The sequence below is a fragment of the Denticeps clupeoides genome, chromosome 19 (genome assembly GCF_900700375.1).
Source record: "Denticeps clupeoides chromosome 19, fDenClu1.1, whole genome shotgun sequence".
Taxonomy (NCBI): domain Eukaryota; kingdom Metazoa; phylum Chordata; class Actinopteri; order Clupeiformes; family Denticipitidae; genus Denticeps; species Denticeps clupeoides.
Window position 1 is genome coordinate 9814096 of NC_041725.1, and position 20915 is coordinate 9835010.

The 20915-nt window shown below is 44.9% G+C and overlaps 1 protein-coding gene across 1 annotated transcript in view; it reads left to right on the top strand.

The window, feature by feature from the left end:
* Positions 1 to 20915, top strand: part of bcl9l (bcl9 like) — a 32073-nt gene that overhangs the window by 8854 nt on the left and 2304 nt on the right. The window contains exons 2-7 of the mRNA XM_028961139.1: positions 10583 to 10649; positions 11420 to 11798; positions 13197 to 13325; positions 16684 to 16840; positions 17404 to 17488; positions 18258 to 20715. Coding sequence (XP_028816972.1) covers positions 11483 to 11798; positions 13197 to 13325; positions 16684 to 16840; positions 17404 to 17488; positions 18258 to 20715 — 3145 coding nt within the window. The 5' untranslated portion in view covers positions 10583 to 10649; positions 11420 to 11482. The remainder of the gene's footprint in view (positions 1 to 10582; positions 10650 to 11419; positions 11799 to 13196; positions 13326 to 16683; positions 16841 to 17403; positions 17489 to 18257; positions 20716 to 20915) is intronic.

Here is a 20915-nt window from a genome sequence, read left to right on the forward strand (position 1 = left end):
GTCGTGGGCGGAAATAGTGGTCGGCAACATCGAAGAGGCAGAAGGGCAGTCTGGAATCGCGGTTGACCATCCAGGAAAAGGCTTACAGCAGTGCATGAGTCTCATGCTGGCTGTTGTCCTGGCCGCGGAGTCCCTCTGATGGCCCGGCGGACGAGCAACAGCCGTGACAGCAACATTATAAACTGGCATCGTAAACTGGGTGTCGATGCACAATCTGTACTGGCTGCCAGATCAGCCCCACACTGTCTTATTCCGAAGACGGCAGCCTCTGAGCAGGTCTACAGATGATTATTACGCATGTATGTGCCTTCCCTCAGACGACTACCACATTATTTATCTTATCCCCTTAATTTCATTTCATTGTCATTGCCTTTTTTTTAGATACATCATTGCTCTGATCCTTTTTGGGCCGGACAGCCCTGTTGTGGTCCCATGTTGTGGTGGTCTTCTGCCTCCAATGGATGCTTGCAATTGATCATCTGATCATTTTTGCTTTAACGGAGCAGCCATCTTTGGTTCACACTGGAACATGCTGCGCACAGACATGGACACACACTCACGCCGCCTGCTGCCGTGCGGCTGCCCTCGCGTAAACTTTTGTACTTCTGGTAGCTCGTCTCACGCTCTCTCCCTCGACAACAGGCTGCAGAAAAACAAACATTGTGCTGCGAGAGAAGAACAAGGGAGTGATTGAGCATGGGCGGAGGCGCAGTAGGGCAGAGGTGGAGAGGGAAGAAAGGATGGCCTTCGGAAGAGCAGAGAGAGGGAGAGACACAGACAGACAAGCAGAGATGGAGAAGAGCCAAAAGACAAAGGCAGCTCAGGGACCAGAAACAAGGTTAGGCACAGCGTCATATTAAGTTTCAGCCCGATAATTGCCAGGTCCTAGTCTCCAGGTTTACTTGTCTCTTAACTACACAAACACATGCAAAACCAGCCTAAGGTTTACAGCATTTATTTAGACAATTGGGTGTCCATTTGGCAAGAGCCACCAGATGATCATGAAACAGTCCACAGGGTGGTAGTAGCCTAGTGGGTAACACACTCGCCTATGAACCAGAAGACCCAGGTTCAAACCCCACTTACTACTATTGTGTCCCTGAGCAAGACACTTAACCCTAAGTTGCTCCGGGGGGGGGGGACTGTCCCTGTAACTACTGATTGTAAGTCGCTCTGGATAAGGGCGTCTGATAAATGCTCTAAATGTAAAACAGTCAGCACAATAGCCACTGTTATTCAGTAATGACATTTCATTAATGCGGTAACTGCATTGGCAAGAGTATTATAGCACCCAGGGGTCTTTTGTTTTCCATGTGAGCCAGGAATTTTTAGTTGTTGTTCCCCAACAGTAAAGTTGGGGAACGGTCAACTTTATGGTTAATTGTTATGAGGTACTTCAGCAGCAAACCATTTGGAAGTGCTCCATCATACAAACATCCTTTTCCGGGGAACAAGTTGAGTTTTGTGCATGACCAACACTGGTGTCGCCTAATTTAGGGAGTGTAGGGTTTAAGGAGTGTAGCAACTCTGTCACCTTCAAAGTGAAAACAAGACATTTCCATATCCTTTACCATGCAACAAATTACAGAATATCTTTACTGAGGTAGATTTAGGCCTGATTTATCACATTGTAGGTCTACTGATTTTGTACCTTTTTTTTAGCTTGTTGGACCAATATCATTTCTTTGTAGAGGGTACAAATATGCCAAATATCACTGAAAACTAAACTAAATGAGTGATTTTGTGGGACTGAGCAGTGTTGCAATGAAAAGTGTGTGCTTGATGATGACTGTGTATATCCACTTCCTGCCAGATTAATATGTAAATATATTGCTTTGGCTTTGATTCATAGTTCGGAACTCTGTAGAAACGATTCAAGGTCTCTTTTGATTCAAGGTTTTTCCATTATTATAGTTCAACTTCTGAATCAGATTATGTAAGGAGCGAGCCCACGTCAGTGGCACCAAATGACATTTCATTTGTGCCATCAATTTAAATGGGCCCTTGTTGACTGTCAGTAGCATAATTGAAGCATAATTAATTGATGCTTACTCAATGTCCTGCCTGGTGCGGTGCGATTTTAAGAGCTGTATGAATCGTGATATTTAAAAGGTCAGATTTAATAGCTCTTTCTTTGAAATTTGCTTGTGGCAGCGGTCGCAATGGCTAAAGGTGCGCCACTAATAGGTGTGCAGCTAATAGCCGTTACATTGCAGAGGCTCAGCATTAATGACTGGACTGAAAGTGACATGTTCAGGCATGACAAGATTCCTCCAAAAAAAACATCATCTTTAAAAGTCAAAGTGTCTTTCGCTCTTTCTTTCTGTCGCTCTTTTTCTCTCCATTTCCAAATGCCACGTCTTTCTGATGCAATCATCCCCCATTTTCCATTCCAATCTCAACCTTCTAAGGACATTCCTATGCAGATTCATTACCATCAGAATTATTTGGCCCAGCTCACTCGCTCTCTCCCCCCCTCCCTCGCTGTGTGTGTGTGTGTGTGTGTGTGTGTCTGCTGATAAAGAAGCCTGTCCCTGAATACTGTCAGTATTCATGGCTGTGCATGTCATAGGTTGGCCTCCAGTCGGCCCTGTGTAATCAGAAATGTTAGCGATTTTGGGTGATTTGGAGTGACGCTGTTTGGTCTGTGGTGACTGCATGTGTTTAGAATGCCAATCAGGCTCCCGCTCTGTTTACATTTTCACTAACCTGCATAGAAAGTTGAAAGGTCAGTTCGTCAGGTGATTTGCTTTTAAAGATTCCAGTACAGTGGCTGAAAACTTTGACCCTTATTGGATTGTAGTGAGAATGATGACATGTGAGTGTGTATGTATGTTGGTGAGAAAGCTTTCTGTGTGTCACTGTTAGCAATATGTTCTGGATGTGTTAGGTTTTAGGATTGTATGAGTTTATATTCAATCAATATTAGGCCTGTTCGATTATATGATTTCAATCAATGACCGCGATAAAATTCAGCTCAATCTTGGTGATCAGCTTTGGGTTTTAGCATCTTTTTGTGTGTTTTTACATTTTTTGTTGCTGTGTATTTATGTTACTTTTAAACGCAGCTGCTGAGGACCTGGAATATGGAAGCAACGCATGCAGTACAATGTGGTAAAACCAGCAAAGAGCAAAATGGCTGAAAACATTGCCAAGGAGGGCTGGAGGTAGAGCTGCGAGTCGGGTCGGGTTTGAGCATTAAAACGTCTGGTCTATAGTACCTATCTTTTTTGTACAATCCACTGCTTGTTCATTTGTTTTTGTGATTAATAAAAATGTTTTGCATGTTGTAAATTTGTTTTACTAAATGCTCACTTGTTAATGAAATGTTAATTCGATTTGTAATTCTCAGTCACCATCACCAGGTAATGCATTTTAATTATCGCGAGAGAGATGTGTTTATGTTTTAAACCTGCTCTTTCCCTCTTAGTCTAGCGCTCGTAGCACACGCAAAAGAAAGCCTTGCTTTTAAAAAGCTGTGTTTGTCAGGTTGGGTCATATTCTGGTAGGGGTGGTAGTAGCCTAGTGGGTAACACACTTGCCAATGATCCAGAAGACCCAGGATCAAATCCCACTACCATTGTGTCCCTGAGCAAGACACTTAACCCTAAGTTTCTCCAGGTGGACTGTCCCTGTCATGACTGATTGTAAGTCGCTCTGGATAAGGGCGTCTGATAAATGCTGTAAATGTAAAATGTAAATGTAAATATTCTGTCGGGCTGGGGTCAGGCCTAATACAGCTCCAACTGGGGCTGTGCTAGCGATAGTTCTACTAGTGCAAGCTGCGGGAAAGCGATCCAGTAGCACGAGTTGATTCGCCGCATAGGATGCCCATGACATGACGAATGTTTAAAAAGCTTAATATCATGGCCGGTCGCCAATTCCAAGTCTGAAAAAGAGGACATGTCGAGGGGATAGTGGGATGTCTGGTCACCCTAATGGTTATGGCCAAAGTGACGTGCAGCAAATGAACCCACTGTGTAAGGTTCAGTTTGGCAATATCAGTCAAAAATGTGATAAAATTCATTAGAAAAATGTAATTGTTCGATATGGGAAAGTATATCATGATCAGTTTTTTCAACATGTTTTGTGAAGAATAATATGTCATTTCCTGGTTCAAAGATTAGTGACTTGTCCTAGACCAAACGAGAACCAGTACACCAGTGTGAATATGACCAGTCTGAATGGATATTGATTGTTTTGTGCAGAACAATAGAGCAGGGTTTCTCCGTACACAGTCTACGTGCAGAAGTTATGTTGTTCAAAAATACCTAATTTGTTCCTACAATTTACAAAATGTCCCCTCATCTCATCTTAAATTTCCCATCATGCACACTTATGGTTTGTACTTTCCCAACATATAAGCAGTTGTGAAACCTCCATGTGATCAACAAACTGGTATAAATGTCACAGATTCTTTAAACAGCATTTTATTGCTGTTATAGCTGTTATTATGAATCTGCAAATTGACATTAAAATTTACATCCGACAATGACAAAATCAATTATCCAGTTCCAATGTGGACTATTGGAGAAGCTGGTGAAAAAACAGCACATTTTTTGGCAAAGTTTATAGTATATATTTTTTTCAAAATCTATGAGGCACATGCTTCATCTTATGGGTATTGCTTCATCTTATGGGTATTGTGATTGATCTGGTTTAGGTGAATAAAGTTAAGTTTCCATGTTGCCTTCACCATGCCCACCTCCTTTTTTTAGACCTGATGGGCAACAGCCTGTCATTCAAATGCCAAACAATCCCAGCCTCGCTGGCACATAAATTCATAAATTAAAAGCGACAGGTGTTGACAAGGTTAAGTTGTCGAAGTCAGAAAGTGTTTTGTGTTGGAAAGACACACATAGTGCGGTGGCAGACAGAAGGCCCTGTACATTCCTCCCAGAACCCCCCGCCCCGTCCCAGTCCACTTTTTCCAGTGGCGCCACGCTCAAATGAAGTTTGTTAAGCGCGGGCCAAATTATAAAGCATCGACTGTGTGTGTGTGTGTGTGTGTGTGTGTCTGCAACAGCATGGTAAACATGCTGGTCCATTCATGGGCTTCATGTCGGCTTGTGCTGTTCTACAGTGGCAGTCTGTGCCTTTCTCCCCTCTCTTCCTCCCTCTGAAGCAGGTCTCGCTTTTTTTTTTTTATCCTCCTCTCTTCTTTCCCGCCCTCCCCAGGGACACTGGGGCTACGAATACCCCGCCCCGATGCTCTAAAAATACCATACGCTGTGTGACCCACTGCGGGACCAGATCATAGAGCTCTGTCTCTCTCTCTTTCCGCACATTCTCACTGTTCCTGTTACTCTGGCAGTGGACACTGATTCTGCACCTCTTTCTGCTGTGGTGGAGGTCCATGAGACCCTTTCTGCTACCTGGCAGCAGCGAATGGATGAAGGACCACATGGAATGTGGAGCAGAAGACCACAAGCTTTTGTATATTCACGTTTAAATAACGCAATTAACAGCGTGAGATCACTGTTGCTCCGAGTGTTGTGCCGGCCATCTACTTTTAGACCTTTATATAAACTTCAGGCCCCTTTTTTCAAGCGAGCGGCATGTGTTACGCATTTCGATCTCTCATTGAATTATTCCCCCCCCTCCCTAATTTGTTCTGGAGCGCATACTGGCTACATCTGAATCGGCTCCAAGAAGTAAGCAATTGAGTTTTGTTGCCCAGGGAGCTGCAGAATATAGCAAATGTTGCAAGGCATGATGTCCTGGGTGTCGGCGAAATCTACCTGATCAGAGTTAGTTTCCAGAAATGTTCCTTTGTCTTCCAGACCTCAGCTTGACCCATTCCTGTTGACTGCTGGGTTACCAACGGAGGAAGCATCTTCGTATCATGAGCATCAGTTTTATTTTTCTGTTACTGGAGAACTCAAAAGTTCCGACCTGATCAGACTTTGGCATTACGTTTTTGGCATAACTCTACAATTGTACAAAATTCAAACCTTGCATAAAATACTAAAAGCAAATTAAAATAAATTAAATAAAAAAACAGATTGCTATTTGCTGTATTTTATAGACACAAACACAGTAGCAAAATATTCCGGACTATTGTATTGTGTACAGCTGCGATTATAAGGAGAAAGAAATGCTAAAAACTCTATTACTATAATTTTCACACCAATGTCAGTGTGTTAGTGAAATGCTAAACCTGCCCCACCCACATCTTACAGTCATCAAGATATCGTCATTGATTAACACAAAGCAAACAATGAAGTGAATGAACCCTGAGAACAGTTGTAGTTGGAGGAAGAGGGTTAAGGAGGAAGGAGCTTTTAGAGCAGGAACTGCACAAGGAGACTCGATCAGATCCGGAAAAGCACCTGATAGACATAGACAGGCAGCTGAAGCAAAACCCAGGAAAAATTTGTCGGTCGAAACGGTGCAAGATACGCATCAGAAGTGTGGAGGCTGAAAGAGCCTGCAGGAAGGTTGAGGTAGAGCTGGAGAGGAATCGAGCAGAGAGCAGTCAGAAAGGAAAAAAGAGGAAGAGGAACAAGAAAAAGAAGTGAACCTCCTCACTGATCCACGATTCCTGAATGACCCAGCGTTCATCTTAACAGGACCACAGCTCACCAGTAGAAGTCATCAAAGATACTGTAATATTATGCATTTTTTACAAAACACAATTATTAACAGAAATCAGCATACTTGCATTGCCATTTCATATTTCTGTATTTGTTTTGCATACTTTCTAGTTATATTTTATTCTGTACTTACCTGTTACACACTATTTATGGTCCATGATATTTTATAATATATTTCCTGCTTCTGCTATTTCTGTGTATAGTATTTTTTATATATTATTTATATATTTGTGTTTTAATTTATTTCTACAGTAAAATAAAACATGGTTATGCTAATAAAAGCCCAATATTCTTCCTCAAAATTGGCACTAGCACAATTATTATTTTTATTTTTACAATTATTTCCCATTTAACATGTCTTCTTGTCCATTCCCTAACCTATTTGCTGTGGGTAATATTTGGCTGATAGTAGACTAATGCAGGGGAGAGTCCAGGAACAGGACTGGCGACCCCTGGACTAATAGGATGGTGATTCTGGAGTGCATTCTTTGTCTATATTTTTAAATTAGCTGACACAATATGTTTATTTGTTCATATGTTTATAAAAATCTCAAAACTCTTTAACCACTAAGTAGAATTGAGAAACGTCCAATTTGACAACGCTATAAAATGTAAAATCTACTTATAATGGACAAAAAGATGTCAACGATGAGAATTTGCTTTGATAACGTTGTAAGGTACTGAACAGATACCCAAGTTAATGCCAGATACCTTAAAAAGTGATAAATGTGGCAAAACGTACCATAGACACACTCACACGCACACAACAGCACAATATCAAAACCGCATGATCTTATACTATCTCTATGACACGCACATAAACACTCCTCAGCTGTGGTTTAAGGGACTGTGAAGGGGTGCGTGTGAGAGCGAGACAGTGAGTTTGGGGAAGACGAGGGGATTTTTTTAGACAAATGAAAGAGTGACAGTGTGTTCTCCATGCTGCTCTCGTCAGCATGCAGTTTCACCCATTTCCTCTGTCCTCATTTGCTGCCTGTGTGTGTGTGTGTGTGTGTGTGTGTGTGTGTGCATAGACGAACACTACAGGCCAGGGGGTTTGGGCCGCTTTTACAAAGTTGAATTGCATGAAAACATAGAGCCTTATGAAATCTGTTTTATTTTTACCTAACTTTCATTTTATTTTTTAAAAACTAGTGGGTGGGGAAAACATAACCTGCAATATGACAAATCACATTTAAATCGCTGTTGAACAAAGTGCTTGGGCATTTACCCTTTGCTTTTGTAAACCATTTACATGTAAATGTTATGTGCATTTTATGCAAATAACTATTTCACAATATTACACATTCTACCATTTGTAAAATAAAAATGCTTCACATTTGACCTTTGTGACCACCTGCATAATGAACTGGAACCATGATAATAAAAGCTGATTTGTTTGCTGAGTTTGCTGGTTTGCTTATTTTTTTTTTTTGCTTATTCCAATTCATAAACATAGTTTGGGTATTGTTCCGCTCTAAACTTAGAAACTTCGGAATTTTCAGAGGTCATCAGTGTTCCATCGAGCCAAGGCTAAACAATGCATATGCGCACGCATGCGTGAACCGACCAAGTGTCCAGATTTGGCACTGACTGCCTCTTCGCCATCGCTGACCCCGCGTTTACATTGCATTGGCGTATACATTGCATCGGAAACACATGTAGCAGCCAGAAGCGCCAATCACACTATCACTGCATCCTCTACAGCACTTTTTTGGAAATAACTTGTGTCCAAGTTTTCATGCATGCTAAGAAAAAGTCATTGTACTTAAATGACACCTGATGTAACAGTTTGAGGCTATAGAATGTGTTACTACCAGAGATAGGGACTCGAGTTGCACTTAAGTGACTTGTGACTTGACTTTAGACTTACTCTCAAACTTGCATGACTCATAAACAATGTTCATTTCATGGAATTATTTATGTAACCGAGTGGAAGGCACGCGTGGTTTTTCCAATGTGTAGCCCAGCATTATGGGAAAAAAACGCGGGGTAATTGATTTCCCCTCCCTGATAATACGCGCAACGTCACAAACTGATGGTGATGGCAAGTTCATCTGTGCACTCTTGAGTTTTGTGGATTTTATAGCTTTCTTTAAAACTGCACAGTGTTCCCTGATGGATACAGTCAACAATAATGTAAACAAATATCATTGTGAGGAATACAATAAAAGTATTCACTCACAACAGCATAGTCTACTGCAAAAGTGCAGCATGGCCTAAAAATATTGCAGCAATGCAGTTAACATAAAATAACAGCAGCTTTTTGTCTCCAAACACTTATATAAAAAACAATATTATTAGCTTTATGATGTAATTTTACATATTCATAGCCCTCTTAAGTGCATGTTAAATGTTGATACTATGTATAATAATAGATTATATAATACAGTACATGCTTTTGGTATAAAACATACATCAATGCAGTATTATCTTCAGAACGTTCATTTCCGTCATTTGGGACTTGAGACTTCACTTGGACTTGGAAAAAATTGCTTGTGAACATCAGACCATAACATATTGAAAACCTGCCAGTTCTAATGTTTTCTGAAAGGCAGCATGTAATTTCTGGCCTGTTGGGTAGTTATTGAATTCATACCTGGTGAACGGACGTTTCCTTCACATGGTTAATGACCCTGTTGAGGAGTTCTGAGCTTAGGACCACCTGAGTTAATGATTACTTTAAGTTCACTAAAGGACAGACAAGTGAGCATATGTGAGTGTGTGTGTGTGTGTGTGTGTGATGTTTTTGAGGTCATCAGCCAAAACTGTGCTGGAAATCTTTCTTGCTCATTGCAGGAATATTACTCTGGGTTGTGGTGGTGGGCGTGTTTGTGTGCAATCAGGCTCTGCAGAGGAGTATTTCTGCTCTGGTTCATGTGAACTCTGTGTGTGTGTGTGTGTGTGTGTGTGTGAGTGTGTGTGTCAGGGTGAGATAACGTGAGTGTTTTGTGCAACAGGTGTGGATGAAATGTCTTGTTGAGACCTGCACACTGGGAAGAAATGCCTCAGTGTTTTTGACAGTGTGAGTTTCAGAGACAGCGTGAGATGGACAAAGTGGAAACTCCCATTAAAACACATGCACACACACACACACACACACACACACATGCTAGAGCCATGTGGAATAACGGTGAATGCAGGGGCATGAAGGTAATGGACATGGGCAGGTGGTGGCGCCTGATTTGGTAGTACACTGTGTGTGTGTGTGTGTGTGTGTGTCAGCCCAGCTATGCCCTCTATCCCCACCCCTCATTCAGGGCTTGGAAACTGAATCCGACCTCGGGAGAGCTCTCCCAGTGGCCCTGATCATCCCAGAGTTATGTGTGTGTGTGTGTGTGTGTGTGTGTGCATTAGTGTGTGCATCACCTCGATTTCCCCATTGCCTTGGGTAGACAATGTTCTTTTGGGCTCTCAGTTCACTTTTCAGAACCGCTAGTGACACTTTATTTATGTTCTTTTATCACATGTTCTCTCTCACTGATCTCTGGTTGCTGTTCCCTCCCCCCCTCTGTTGTCTGCTGCGGTGAGAACAGTAGTTGTCTGTGTAATATGTGTTATGGTTGTGTGCTAAGAATGGTGAATCTGTCACTGTGTGTGTGTGTGTGTGAGAGAGAGAGAGATAGAGAGAGAGAGCACTAAGAAAAGCTGTAGATAGTGTTAGAAATGGTGTAGTGGAATGTGTGGTGGATTTTTTGTGGTTTTGCAAGATGCTCGCTGGGGGAGGGGCCTGTTGAACTGGAAACACACTTCTGAACAAGCAGGCCACTCCCACTCCCACAGCCACAGCTCATGTCACTTGTTTCCTTAAAGGGCCAGTCACACATTAACCCAGTCCTTGTGCAATATACCTGCCTCACTTCCTGTGTCTCACTCATCACGCTCAATGTCTTTGACATGTTAGTGTTGATCCCCGATCTCACCGTTGTTAATTTCTCTCTCTCTCTCTCTTTTCTTGGTTGAACATGCTGTGATTCCTCTCCCAGCTCGGAGCGCGGTCCGCAAGAAGAACACAAGCCAGCATGCCCCCCGGTGGGAGGACATCGGAGTGAGGTGAGTTCCCTGCTCGGTACTCAGCAGCCATCAGAGCCTTCCCTCTATTCCTCAGCGCTGTGATAAGACCCTGACGTCTAATCGCAAACCCCTCCCTCATCCACATTCTTTTGAGCAGAATTCGGAAGGCGGAACTCAGGTAGAGCAAGTCACTCCTGCTCCACCCACGGGGATGGGCTGCATCAGATTCGCCATCCCTAATTTTATTATTTATATCCTTATTTTAAAAGGTATATTTCCTGAGGCACTTTCCGGCATTTATGTTTATGCGTTCAAGAATTTCACAATACATGGAAATGACTTGCTAAACATGCTGTTTCTTTGAAATGTCATTTCACTCGTCCAATACCTGCTGACGACATTTCTTTCCGGATGTCATTTAAATACCAGACATTATTGGTGAACATACCTGACCCCAGAAAAACCTTACTCATTTCACTAATGCCTCATAAAACATGCGTTTCCGCTGACACTATGTATATTTGAAATGCCTGTATTAAGTTGAGTAGCATTTTAGTGACATTTTCTTCATTTCATCTCCTCCATCAAACCAAATTACATCAGTGAATGAACTTTGACCTTTGGTCCGAGAATGAGAACAAGAGAAGGGACTTTCACATCGAGAACAGTCCAGACAATCCCATCATTATTATTCACCAACACTTATCTGCATTTCTCACACATGGGTTTCCCCGACCGGGTTTGTTCCACAGCCCTTACTGTGAGGTGTGGTTGCAGGTTTAGCATCAGAATGTGTTTGTGTTTAACAGCTGTCTGGAGCTGCACGAGCCTCGCTGACGGAGAACACGGACTGCCTGTCTACACCCAATCAAATGCACCCTGAAAACAAACTGACCAATCATGGCAAGCAAGTGACCAGCAACACCCAGTCCCAGATCCCCAATGTAAACCAGCAGCAGCAACAGGGACCTGCCGGCACCCTGGGTTCCAAAGGCGTTGGTACGGGGAACCATGGAGTGAAAACCAATCAGATTTCTCCTGGGAACTCTGGGTTGAAGAGCGCGGGCCAGGCGGGAGCCGGAGGCGGAGCGATGCTCAAGACCAAGGCCAAGCGGGAGCGAGCGGTCTCCATGGACACGGGAGACCAAAGAGACGCCCTCACGCCTGCACTGGAGCCTGAAACCAAAGGTAGAGTTTGCAAAACGCTGCGCACAAACGGTCCTACTCATGTCCGTTCAGACACGTTCCTCCACCTTGACAGCTTGTGTAGTTTCCCTTTCCCAAATCGTGCCGCCCGAAGTAAAGATGAAACTGCCTGTTTTCACCTGACCTTTTCGCCGCCGGCGTCACAGTTTCCACCAGGCCCGGCGGGGGAGGCTGCAGTGGCTCTCGAGATGGAGGGGTTTTTAACCGGGGCTCGGCCTCAGCGTAGTCGGGGAGAGAGGATCGGTGGGTGGGCGAGGGGGCGGAGAATGGCGATGCAGCGAGTTTGGTTTCTGGGTGTCGCTGGTGTGCGCTGTGGTGTCGGTTTGGGCTGAAGATAGACACTTCCTGGTATCTGTGGGCGGGTACCTTCCCACACAAAGCCAACTGTATTGTGCCTGTACTGTAACTGTACTGTACATGTGCTGTTTGTACATATAAATGAGTCTGTGTATATATGTGGAGGGAGGTGGATTTTTTCATTTGCATTTGCTTTTTTCCCTACATTGTGTTATTCTTGTTTGATTTGCATATTGCCCTTTGTATTGTGGTGTGTGTATATGTGTGTCTGTGTGTGTTCTACAGGTCGGAGACAGTGACTAGCAATAATATGATTTTGCAAAAGTGACTCATCTGGGCTTTCTGTAATAACATTGAAACCCACTTTTGTATGCACGCACACACACACACACACACACACACACACAAACTGTAACAAAGTAAAAGGTCAGAGGTGTGGTCATGACAAAGAATAAGGGAAGTAGAGTGGGCCGGCGGGAAGACGAGGACAACAGGAAGGCTGGTTCCGTCTTTTCCTCTCTTTCCCCCCAATTCTCTCAGTATGAAAACCAAACAAAAGCACATTCAAATGACATGCAAGTCAGACGTCTCCGTCACCACACCTGCCGGGGACAGTGAGTAAAGAGAATGTAAACCAGCTAGAGGCGGGGAGGGAGGGGTCGACGGGGAAAAAAGAAGAAAGCGAGCTGACGGAAGCTGGTTTTAATGCCGGACAGAAACGAGGATGCAGCGAAGGTCGGCTGAAGAGTGGACCGTCGCAGCGCCGCCTTTCCCCTCCTGTCTCGTTCTCCTCACTCACTCAGACTGCTGTCTGCTCTTCAAGGTTATGAGGCTTTTGAAGGCCTCGGCTGTGCCGAGGACCTCTCCGGGCGGCCGGCGTGGGGTTATCGGAGCCGCTGCCGACAGTCAGATGGGTTTTGTTTTATTGACTGTAGTCCGCCGTCACCTCAGACCCGAATAGGTGCATGGGGGGGGGGGGGGCTGCGGTGCCACAAGACCAGCAGCAGTGAAGCAAATTCAAATTCAAGTCGTGTTTTTTGAGCCCTGACATTCGTTGTGTCGTGTGTTTTTTTTTCCGTGCAGTGGAGGGCGTGATGCGCAGCAAGCGCCGCTGCGTGCTCGAGAAAAAGCAGCCATACAGCGGCGACGAGTGGTGCTCGGGGGGTGACACGGAGGAAGAGGAGGAGAAACCCCCCACGGCTTCTGCCCATCGTGAGTCCGCACACCACACCATCTCTGTTTCAGTCAGAGGCTGCCTCCTGGCATTTAGCAGCTTGATTGGGGCACCACACTAATAAAAATGCACAGCTGGAAGGAAACTGGGAACTGTATCAAGTGTAACAGGTTTATCGAGTAATCTCGATATCTCTACACTTAATCTATGTAAATGTAAAATTCCCAAATCATAATGTTGCATCGAACAAGCACACAACATGTCTTTGTAATGATTGTAGGTTGTTTTAGATTGAAATGTAGGTATTCAGAAACTTCAGATATATATACTACCAGTCAAAAGTTTGGATGCGTTTACTCACTTATGGGTCTTTTATTTTTTAAGATTATAGAACAATAACACACATGAGGTTATGTAATAAACAAAAAGTTAAACATTTGAGTCTCTCCAAAGCACAGAGCTGTGATTGCAGCATTTCACACTGTCAGTTAGTTAGTTAGATAATGATGACGGTTTCCAACAGTCCTGAAGGTTTATATTGGACATTTTTCTTATCATTCACTCATGTTAATGAGCATCTCATGAAGCAGCTTTAGATGATGACAATAGTAAACATAGCCGACATGAAGGTAAAAAGAAGCGATTCTGAAAGAACAGATTCATCAAACATACTTCACTTTCTCCTGCTGCAATAAATACTAAATATGTTTCTTGCATTGAATTCTTCTTCTTCTTAGTCTGTGTAGCCGCCAAAGACTAGGTGCATTCAAACTATTGGACTGTTACTGTATGAACATTGTACACACAACAGACAGCAGCGTGGTGTCTAGACAGAAGAGTCAAGAGATCAAGCTCCTCTGTAAAGACTCTTTATTGGAGGTAGAGCAAATGAAAAGTGATCACAGTGGTACTTCTTTTATAAATAAGCACAAAGGCTTCAAGGCTGACACACCTGAAAAGACTAGGAGCTTAGGAAAGGTGACTGTGATTGGGGTATCTCCTAATGGAATGGCTAGTGAATATGCAGAAACTTGTAGAGAAACTTACAATCAGTAGTTACAGGGACAGTCCCCCCCTGGAACAACTTAGGGTTAAGTGTCTTCCTCAGGGACACAATGGTAGTTGAGTGGGATTTGAACCTGGGTCTTCTGATTCATAGGCGAGTGTGTAACCCACTACCACTACTACCACCCAATCATCACAAGAGATACATGAAAATGGATGTTGATGAGGTGAAACAGAGGCTTCCGCCACTAGGAGACCATGTACCATCCTAAACAGGTTATGCACACTGGAGAACAGAACCAACTAACCAACTGCTAATCAAGTTGCCGCGGCCTACCTTGACCCATAATGCCACTAGTGAAATACTGTAACATCAAGGCAGGCCCACCTGAGTGGATGCAATGTTTTCTGAACTGGTTGGGAAGTACTAGTCTCACGCCGTGGCCAAAACGTACACAATGCACTTATAACTGGGCAATAAACTGTTGCATAAACATTTGTATAATCAGTTTCATTTTGATCAGTCTGATGTATCATACTTCCAACTTTTTAATTGTTTGGTGAAATGCTGATAACCCATAAAGAGCTGGTGTAGTGGTTGACAACTCCCTCTATTTTTGTGGGCGAGGCAAATCTGCACATTGCAGCTGAAAGGGCCCCTGGTGTCTCGCAGAGGAAGACCCAGATGCTATCTCACCTTCTCAGTGCTGGAGTCCAGCCTCTCGTCTCAGTTGTGGCAGGGCCCGGCGCGTGTTGGCTGGGGGTTCTGTGGCGTTTGTTGTGGTCTCTGCTGAGGTTGTGGTCACCAACTGCTTCTATAAGAAGCTAGAGGCGTGCATGCAGGAGGTTAAGGTGCTGCTGTGCGGCTGAGGCCACGCTCTGAGTTTGGGTTCAATCTGGGTCAGCTTCTGTGTGCAGTTTTTTCAGTACTGGAGGGATAAGAGTCCTTTTGCAGTTTGTTTATGGTCAAGCATGAAACACAATCAACAAATCTGCCCTAAAGTGTATATATAATTGTCACTATTTTATGGATTTCATTTGATGATGCCTCAGAACCAATGTACGAATTTTTCCAGACCTTTTTAGAAATATAATTATTATTGTTTCAAATGTGTGTGCAAGTGTGTGCATTTGGTTCTGTTTCTATAGTTCGACGAATAGTGAGCTTAATGTGCAAAATGCTGTGAGTTTTGCATTGATCAGCTGTAGCCCAGTAGATCATTTTGTCTACAGAATTAAAAAGAGGTTTTTAATGTAAGTTAGTTTAATTACACATCACAGTTACATTGTATTGTTGCCCAAATATTGCGCCAGTGGTGAGATATTCAGGTAATTCACAGTACTGATGCTGTTTCAGCGTTTGGAGTTCTTCATTAATTCCAGTGGGGGGGTTGTGGGAGCAGCTGATTGTGACCTGCTCACCTTGTTACCCACTGTCTGCAGCAGGCGTTTTGCTTGCCACTAAAGAAGGGGCCTGCTCGCTTGGACATCTGACTGATTCTGGTGTTGTGAAAATGTGACTGCAACGCTTCGAAAATTTGAAGGACCTTGGACAGCCATCCATCAGATTTTGTCAGTGTAAACCCCATTTTTCCTGTCAGGTGCCTGTGATGCCTCTGTGATAGTGGGATACTGCTATACTGTGTTTCTCAGTCACTTGTCTGCCTGAAGACTGCCTGGAGGAAGCTGAAGGTAGTCACTCACATGAGCTGACGTGCGGTAGGGTAGCGGAAGCTGAATGAACGGAGGAGTTCTTGGGTGCGATGTGCTTGGTCATATATCACTTCTCGGTTGAATGGTCCCTGGAAGGTAATAGAGCCTATTCTGACCCGTGGAGCATCTGTCATGGAGTGGGTGGACGGAAAGTAATCTTGGTCTGACTGATGAGTCATAGGCAAAAACATTCATAGGTCTACAAATGAAAAAAAAAAATTCATCTTGAAAAAAAAGAGTGCTAAGACACACATGCAGATAATGTAATTGTTTGTAGGTTTTAATATTAATAGCTGCTTGTTGTTTTGTTATGTCGTTTTTTTAATTCCATGTTTGAATAAAAACACAGATTGGATTTCATCTGCTAAATAGGAATAGCAGTTGTGAGACAAACAAATAAACATGGCTAGAATATATTTGGCTTTTTGATGGCGTAGAGGTTTTGGCCTTTTCTAGATGTTTTAGCGCCATCTAGTGTTTCATACAGAGACTTCATTACTGAATATTGGATTACAGGAGCAGCTTCTTCTTCTGCAAAGTGCCAGGCACTTATTATGTCATAATGGTTTGATTATTAATAGTGAATTGGTGAATACATTTTTGGGAGTCCTTTTTGTACTACGTACTATGCCTTTCTTTCTTTATTCATGTCTTTATTTGTCTGTTCATCTTTTCTAGGGGAACGTGTGTTGGCTGGTGCTGGCTCCTCAGCCGTGGGGGGAAGCTCTGAGCAGGGAGCTTCTCCCGCCCTGGGTTGCGTTCTGGGAACCGGACTGCGTTCTGACCGCCCCGCCCAGCAGGTGGTGTACGTCTTCACCACAAGCCTCGCCAACAGGTGAGTGTGTGTGACAGCTCTTGTACCGGGGACTTGTGGTCCGCTGTTGGATGTGTAGTACATGCGCTAAGCGAGGGAAGTGCTGAATCTGAGGTCTGATACCTGCTGTGTTCTGTGCACTAATAACAGCTTTTGTGACAAATACATTCCTCTGGTCTGCTTTTAATATGACGAAGGCACAAGCTTCACTGTGTGCTCGAAGCGAATATACATAAAGATACGTAAAACACACATTGTCACTAATTATTACCAGGATCAAAGAACGTGTGTTTTTCCGAATGAATCACTGTCGGCCAGATATTTGTCTGTAAAAAAAAGGTGCACAACTGTGAGATTGATGGAGACGCTAAACCACACAAGGCTTTGTTTCCATTCTGATTTGCATTTGACTTACAGCGAAAACCCCCACATCACTGCATAAGAGCACCTACCACTTCTGCATGTGCCCTTTTTATTAACCACAACGACTTATTTCCTGCCAGTATGTTTCTGCGACTCCAGCATTGTCTTCCTGTGGTTTACTAAACCTGTTCTGATGGGTGTGTCCACTGTTCATCCTGCAGTGCTGCGGACGCTGTTCTACATGGCCGGGCCGAGTCCATTCTCATGTTTCACCAGCAAAATGTCCCTCGCACCAAACTGGACCAGGTCTGCTAGTGTCTTGTATCACGTGCATGTTTCTAGTTTCCCATAGGCAATGTAGTAAAATCACTAGGCCTTAATCTAATGTACTGTTAGTACTATCAAGCCTTAACACGCATTAATGTGTCTTTTCTTTTAATCTCATGAAGGAATATGAATATTGCAAAAATGCTACAAATACGCAAAGTTTGGAACCAGCAGGAACATTGTTTTTAATTAACTTGCACACAAATAATAACTCTTTTGATGGCCACAGCCAAATATAAAATATTGACAAACACAATGTTGCATTTCTATAAAAACAAATGCTTTTTCATTCATTCGAATGAGTGTGTAATACAAAAGAAAATATCCTACGGTTAATAAAGCAACTGCACTTTCAGACACAAACATATACAGGTGTGAAAAGCCCCACGTCACCAAAACAATAGAATTCACTGGAGATGACCAACCCAAGAAAATACACCTACATACTGAATAAAACAATGATTATTTGGAAAATGTGGTGACTACAATGGAAATTGAGAAAAAAAATCGAAAGTGTTTTCATAACCAGTGGAGCAGGTGCAAGAGTGTAGGAAGCGGTGTTTGTTTAACTGTCTATTTTCATCTGAGCATCATCTTTGTTCCTGTTTTTAACCCCAAAGGCTGCTGACAGGCAGGAAATACTTTTTTTGTGAATATGTATTGTTTTGTGCTCTGATGGCATGATCAGTTCAGCAACTTTCTTTAACTCAAGCGTCTATGGTTTGCATGTTTCCTTGTTCTGTGGCAGTGTGCTCCAGCGGTGGGGAAGCTCTCCAGCCTGTCAGGGCAGCTCAGCTCCAGCAGCACTCCACCTATGGGCACACCCAAATCGCAGAGTGGCACACCACGCCCAGCGTCTGTGGGAGGAGCTGTTGGAGCACACCTTCAGGCCACAGGCACACCATCCTCCAGTGGTCACCCAGAGGCTGAACACCCGCAGCACCAGCGCCAAGGTGCCCCCTCCAGCACTGGGTCTCAGCAGCCTCTTCCAGGGAATGGTGGTCCTCCAGTGGGGGGACCAGCAGGCCCGGGACAGGTGGACGCTACGGGTGGCATTGTCCACCCGAGTGCTGGCGTGTCTCCTTCTTCAAGCCCCTCGGTGCTCTCAGCTCACCTCCAAGGTGACAGCCTGCAGAGGGGGGGTAATGTAGACGGCCTGTCAAAGGAGCAGCTGGAGCACCGAGAGCGCTCTCTCCAGACACTGAGGGACATCGAGAGGCTGCTGTTGCGGACAGGGGCTGGTGGGGGCCCTGGAGAACCTGGAGGGCCCAATGGAAACCCTGGCACCATGAACAATAGCAGCAACAGTGCCAACAACAACTGCAACACTGATGGCAGCGGTGGGCCTCTGGAGGATAGTGAGGGCAACAACAGTAACTGCAACAGCTCTAACGTCCTGGGCTCAGGCATGCCTCCTATGGGTGGCATGAAGAAGTATGAGGAGCCCCTACAGTCCATTATTTCTCAGACCCAGAACCTGGGTGGTCCAGGGCTGGATGAGCCTCCTATGGGGCCACACCATGGCCTGCCCCCCCACTCACACCACCCCCTATCTTCACCCTCTGGCATGGACATGGGGCCACTGCTTGGACCTGACGGTCTCACCCCAGAGCAGATGGCATGGAGGAAACTCCAGGAGGAGTATTACCAGGAGAAAAGGCGGCAGCAGGAAATGCACCCCCATTCACACCCCCAACACTACCGCATGATGTCTGAGATGGGCATGCCTGCTGGGCCCCCAGTTATGATGAGGGGGCCTCCACCCCCTTATCACAGCAAGCCTGGAGACCAACAGTGGGGCCCTGGACCCATGATGGGTGGGGGTATGGGAGGCAATGCTCGTATGATGGACATGCATCAGGAGGGACCACGGGGTCCAAGGTTTCTTGGACAAATGCAGAGGGGTCCTCCTGGTGGAGGTGCATTCCCTGGCAGTCCAGGGGGAGTTTTGGGAATGGAGGGGCTTGGATCACAGAGGCCCCCCAGGGCTGGAATGGGGTGGCTGGAAGACCTGCCACCTAATATAGGTAGTGTGGGACCGTTCCATGGGTGCTACCCACCTGGGGGAGCTGGTGGTCCGCCCCAACACATGCAAGGTGACCCAGAGCGCCTTTTGACTCGCGAAGAGATGTTCCGCATCATGGAGAAGAGGCAGCTACAAGGACTGCATAGACTGGAGCTGGACCGATTAGCCAAGCAGCAACAGCCAGGAGGAATGGGCGGACCTCGTATGATGGAGAACCCAGGAGGACCATGCTTCCCCAATCCCAGCATGGCTGGAGGACCTGGCTTGCGTGGTGACCCCATGGATTTTCCAAGTTCTAGAGCTGTAATGGGATCTCCCATTGGTGGAGTAAGTGGAAGTGGTGGACCCTCTATGAGAGACCTGGGTGATTCGCCCTTGGGGGGCAGCATGAATATGAATATGAATATGGGAATGGGCCTAAACCCACAGCAGCAGCAGATGCTGGCACAGAAGTTGAGAGAAGGACCAGGTGCAGGTCCTCTAAGTGAAATGCTCATCCCAGAAGAACTTTCTCGTATCAGAGTAGCACAGAATGGTCGTGGGGTTCCAAATAAAGGTATGATCCCTGGACCTGATGGGTCCCTCCAGTTTCCCAATCAGGGACCCTTTCCAGGGGTACAGTCGGAAGGGTCCTATCTTCATCAGCCTGGCCCAGAAATGTTTGGTCCAGACCAACAGGGACCTCCTCAAATGGGTGGCACCCCACGCCTCAGCCACATGCCCATGAATTCTGGGCTCAGAGGATCTGAAATGGACCCCCGGCACCCTTCAGACCTGTCAATTAATGTCAATCCAATGGGCTCTCCAGCTATGCCACCACCTCACCAGCTGAAGTCACCTTCCCTTAGTCAGGAGCCATCGCCTTTAATGCACTCCCCATCTGCCCAGGGACTCAAGTCTCCAGCCCAGAACCTGAACACTGGCCCAACTCACCCACCTCTACCTGCTGCCTCTGGTGCAGGAACCCCCTCTTCCACATCCATGAAGTCTCCTCAGGTGACTGGCCCCACGTCCCTGGGCTTGCGTTCTCCCACAAGCTCTCCTGGACGTCTCAAGTCTCCACCTATGCCTGTGGCTTCACCAGGCTGGACCAGCTCTCCAAAGACAACACTGCCCAGCCCAGGAGGACCACCGAGTGGAAAGGGAGTTGGGAATGGGGGAAGCAGCTCTACTGAAACAGGTTATGTCAATGGTTATTATAGGCTTTTTTGCACCAACAGTGTTAAAAGCTATAGGATTCATATAATTACAGCTCAGACAATTAGTTTGCAACGCTTTGAAGTTTTTTTCCTCCTGTTCTAGGGTAGAAATCAAGCTATTTTTTTTTTATTAAAAAAAAGGATTGCTTTCATTCAGAGTGGGCGTTTTACAGAAATATTT